Source organism: Bos taurus, chromosome 1 (assembly GCF_002263795.3).
Source record: "Bos taurus isolate L1 Dominette 01449 registration number 42190680 breed Hereford chromosome 1, ARS-UCD2.0, whole genome shotgun sequence".
Taxonomy (NCBI): domain Eukaryota; kingdom Metazoa; phylum Chordata; class Mammalia; order Artiodactyla; family Bovidae; genus Bos; species Bos taurus.
The window spans coordinates 141,869,689-141,874,819 of NC_037328.1; the positions used below are offsets into that span (position 1 = coordinate 141,869,689).

At 52.1% G+C, this 5,131-nt stretch overlaps 1 protein-coding gene across 1 annotated transcript; it reads left to right on the forward strand.

The window, feature by feature from the left end:
• The first annotated feature begins 2,816 nt into the window (after nucleotides 1–2,816).
• Nucleotides 2,817–3,223, forward strand: LOC782628 (keratin-associated protein 12-2). The gene has a single exon (XM_002685117.4). It carries the CDS (start codon nucleotides 2,830–2,832, stop codon nucleotides 3,202–3,204), a length of 375 nt encoding a protein of 124 aa, XP_002685163.1. The 5' UTR covers nucleotides 2,817–2,829; the 3' UTR covers nucleotides 3,205–3,223.
• Nucleotides 3,224–5,131: the final 1,908 nt, after the last annotated feature.

Genomic DNA, 5,131 nt, shown 5'->3' on the forward strand with positions numbered 1-5,131 from the left:
GAGCTCGACCCTCAGCCGAGAAATCACCTTTCCATGCTCAGTCACCAGCATAGCCATCTGTGACCTGGCCTTCTCTGCAGAAGGACTTTGCAGATCCTGGGGAACCAACTCCAGAGGAAGCATTTTAGGGAAAGACACTAGAGGAGAGACATCATATGCTCAGTGAGCATTGCACTCTGATGTTTATTAGGCCTGTGATGCTGGAGGCCTCAGAACCTGGACCAGCCAGTGTGGGCACCATGGGGATGACCCAGGCAGGGGCTGGGGGACACTGATGGGTGAGTCCCTCAGCCTAGCTGGTTGGGACCAGGTGAGCTTGCTGCAACACGGTCTAGTCGGGTCTGGGAGGTGTGAAGACAACAATGTCTGGGCCTCCTCGTGGGAAGTCAGAGAGCCCACTGCTTCTGACCGTGCACACGGAGCAGGGGTTTTACAGGTCATGGGCTCAGAAGCAGGAAGGGACGCTGCAGGGGATGGGTCTGCAGACCAGGGAAGGGCAGGAGGGCTGGCAGAACCTGGCAGACTGACAGGAGGGGATCACACACACGATGCGCTTGTAGCACACGGGGACATACAGTACAGCCTTGCAGCTCAGAGGCACACAGCAAACGTCCTGGCAGGAGTTGGACACAGAGCAAATATCCTGGCAGGGACTGGCCACACAGCAGGCTGGCTGGCACAGCAGAGCCACATGGGGGGTACCACAGGGGTTCTGGCAGCCCAGGGCAGGGCAACAGAGAGCAGGGCAGGCCGACTGGCAGGAACTGGGCACATAGCAAGTCGGCTTGCAGCCCACAGAGCAGGTGGTGTCACACATGATGGCGTGAGGCTGGGAGGGGTTGGGACAAAGGACAGGGCTGGTCTGGAGGCTCCCTCCCCAGGGTGCCTTTTATACCCGGGCCGAGGCATCCTGGCAATGAGGCACCAGGTGTCTTTCTCGTGGCCGCCTGCTGTTTTTCCTCCTCCTCCCCCCGAGGGTCTCTTCCTGGAGCCTCCAGCTGCTGTGACTCAGTTCAGGAAGCTCCCTCAGCTGGAGGCTGATGGTGACCCAGTGGCCTGGGATTTCTGAAACCAGAGCCTGGGTTGGATGGGGAAGGGCCGTCAGGCCAGGACTGGGCCCCCACGTGGTGATTTTCAAGGTCTTCCCCCAATTTAACCACCCTGTCCTCTGTCCACATAAACACAATCACACTTGTTGCACCAGCACCTCCATTTGATTTGTGATCCAGAAGGTTCTCCCTTGGGGTGGGGCTCCTCACTGGGGGATGTGGCCACATTATTGCCATAATTATAACAACCGGGTTCCAGTTCGTGCCAGGGCTGAGCTAAGCATTTTACATGGACTGTCTCATAACCAATCAGTTATCAACTCTGCCACCATTCAAGGGGCCGGCAACAGAGATATCCAGTCAGGAAGACCTGGAAGGTCCTGTAATGCACCGAAGCTGCTCGGTCTCACTCTACAATCTGTGGTCTTTACATTTCTCCTAACGGAGAGGGATTTAGGTGTGGTGTATGATTCTTGGATCTGTAAATTGGAATTTTCCTAATCAGATTTGGGGGATTTTATCCCTTATTTCTTCAAAATATCCTTAGGCTTCAGTGTCATTCTTTTCTCCTTCTGGGGTTGAAATTACTTGCATGTTAGCTTTTCTGATACGGTCTCAAAGACCCTCTTCATTTTTCTTAACTCTTTGTCCTTCTTCAGATTGGAGCATGTCTTAGGACTGACATGTCTTCCAGTTCACTGACTCTTTCTTCTTCCAGAACCCAGGTTGTGCTGTCTGGTCCTCGGGCTCTTTAATCTGAGTCTGTCCCCCTACACTGGGTCCCTGGCACCCCATACTGGGATTTCCCACTGCTCCTGGAACATGACCATTTCTGCAGCAGATTATTTACCTACCCTCCACCCAGTTGCTGCCTCTGCCTGGAGCACCCACTACCCCTGACCGTTTACCGCACTTACTGCCAGCTCAGCATCACCAGAGTCCCACAGACCACCATCCGGCACCCACTTCTCTGCTGAACTCACTTTCCGTTCTGGGTTTCAGCCCCCTCTGGAATGATTTCATGCGTTGATTTTTCATTCACTCATTTATCCATTGACCTGAAGGGCTCATGAGCCCGGATGTCTCTATTGCCAGCACACAGAATAATCTGTTGCCTCAGCAAATCAGTTCTTGCATGATTACAATAAGGCAGAAGCTGACAAATTTTCTGTAAAGGGCAGAGAGTAAGCATCTCATGCTTTGCAGCTACCTGGTCTCGCTCACAACTACTCAACATTGTAGGGAAAAGCAGCCGTAGACACATTAAATACATGAGTGTAGCTATGCCCCAGAAAACTTCATTCACACGCAGGCAGCAGGACAGACTTGCCCACAGGTTGCAGTTTGCAGACTCCTGCTTCAAAGTTCTCCTGTGCAAATAAAAGCTCAAACTACACCATGGCCTCAAAGTCTTCATTGACAGCATGAGATAAAAAGGAGTAAAAGGATACAGTACTCTGAGTTGATTCTGAGGTGCCCCGTGCACAGTGATGACCTGGAGAAACAATGTGAACCCCATAGAAAGGCAAACTAGAACATCCTGTTTACAGAAGGAGGAACTGGCCTCAAAGGCAAACTAATTTATGGAGGAAAATAGCATAGCAAAGCGTGTCCCAGGGTAATAAGATGTTGGGGAATCATGGTAGCAACATCACAAGGAAGTCAACAGTTGTGATTTTTGTTGCTGGGACACCCACAGCCTGCGTATAAAAGCTGCCGAGGGAGGCAGCCTGCAGACATCTCCAGCTCTCCTCCAGACACCAGCCAACCCCACGCCACCATGTGCCACACCAGCTGCTCCTCAGGCTGCCAAGCTGCCTATGTGCCCAGCTCCTGCCAGCCATCCTGCAGCACGTCCAGTCCCTGCCACACGTCCTACTTCACGTCCAGCCCCTGCCAACCAACCTGCAGCACGTCCAGCACCTGCCAGGCGACCTGCGTGCCCGTGAGTTACAGGCCAGTCATACGTCTGCCGGTGACCTACAAGCCCACCCTGTGTGTGACTCCTTCCTGCCAGTCCTCTGTGTTCCTGCCCGTGAGCTACAGGCCGGCCGTGTTGGTGGCCCCCTCCTGCCAGTCCTCTGGGTGCTACCAGCCCTCCCGCCCCACCCTGGTCTGCAGACCTGTCTCCTGTAGCGCCCCTTCCTGCTTTTGATCATGAGCCTCCTCCCAGCTGCTCCAATGCAGATGGGGTCACACCTGTACCCCTCCCAACATGAGTCCTCGGTGGACCTCCAGGTTCTGCATGTGACAGATGAAAAGCATGATTGACCAACCTCTGAACCCAGGCAAGAACATGGCAGGATGATCTGGACCCTTCTGTGAACTGGTGCATTCCGCCTACCCAGAGGAAGCCCTGGTTCCCAGGGTCCTTCTCTCTCTCCTGAAGGAAACCACACCCCACGTGAGCCAAATAAACCATGCTATCTCAATGCAGCCTGTCCTCCTGTTTTATCTTCACATATTTTGAAGTTTTCTTCTTGGAGGTGAATACAAACCTTAAGTACAGAGGCCCCTCCTCGAAGAGCCCTTTTGACGCCTAAGCCGAAGGTGGAGGGTCCTTGGTGGGTGGGGGGGGGGGGTGTCCCCACCCATGGCCGCCACTCAAGACTCACACTGTGGATGGGGAAGGACTTCCCCTTTCTCTGAGGGAGGTAGGGTGGGAAACAGGTCTGGATTCAGGTCCCAGCTGGGGCCTAAAGGATGACCAACAGGGAGGCCAGAGAGACTCACACAAACCCACCACACACAAAAAGGGGAATAAGGCTGTCCCAGTGAGAAGAGGCAGATCTGAAAAAGTCTCACCCCTCAGCCCCAGACACACAGGGCCTTCCAAGGCTGACCCTGGACCAAAACCAGAGAGCCCTTCATCTTCCTGGCTCCAGCCTGGTCAGCACAGCTCCCTGAGCAGCATCAGTCTTCACCGGGGATAGGCAGAAAGCTGTAGAGGTCACTTCTGTGTGACAGGAATGCAGGGGAAGCTGAAAGTGTAGGACAGAGCAAAAACAGTGTCCACAGCCCTTCTCCTAAACACAAGGTGCTGACAGCTCCCCACAGGAGTCTGAAGTCACTGGTACCCTGAAGGTACCCAAACCAAGGTCAAGGCAGTTTGATGCAAACCACCGCCCAAACGTTGATGACCTGAGAGAAGCAGAGTCAAGGCATACACATTCCCAGAAGGAAACACTGCTTATGTCCATTTAAAACCTATACAGTGTATTAAAAATCAGAGACATCACTTTGCCAACAAAGGTCTGTCTAGTCAAAGCTATGTTTTTTCCAGTAGTCATGTACAGATGTGAGAGTTGGATCATAAAAAAAGGCTGAGCACCAAAGAATCGATGCTTTTGAACTGTGGTGTTGAAAAAGACTCTTGAGAGTCCTTTGGATAGCAAGGAGATCAAATCAGTCAACCCTAAAGGAAATCAACCCTGAATATTCATTGGAAGGACTGATGTCAAAGCTGAAGCTCCAATACTTTGGCCATCTGATATGAAGAGCCGACTCATTGAAAGAGACCGTGATGCTGGGAAAGATTGAGGGCAGGAGGAGAAGGGAGCTACAGAGGATGAGATGGTTGGATGTCATCATCAACTCAATGGACATGAACTTGAGCAAACTCCAGAAGATAGTGAAGGACAGGAAAGTCTGGGGTGCTGCAGTCCATAGGGTCACAAAGAGTCAGACATGACTTAAGAGCTGAACACCAGCAACAACAAATTAACATATGCTATCTGATATTCAAGGGCTTCCCTGCTGGCTCAGCAGTAGAGAACCTGCCCACCAATGCAGGAGACTTCAGTTCAATCACTGGCTCAGAAAGATCCCCTGAAGAGGAAAATGGCTGCCCATCCCAGTATTCTTGCCTGGGAATCCCATGGACAGAGGAACCTGGTGGGCCACAGTCCATGGTATCCCAGAGAAAGACTTGTCCAAGCAACTGAGCATGCATGCATCTGATATTCAACAAAACTTGGAAGACATTCAAAAAAGCAGGGGCAAAATATGAATTCATTGTCAACAGACAAAGCAATCAACCCAACTAGACTCAAAGTGACCCAGATATTGGAGGCATCAGACTG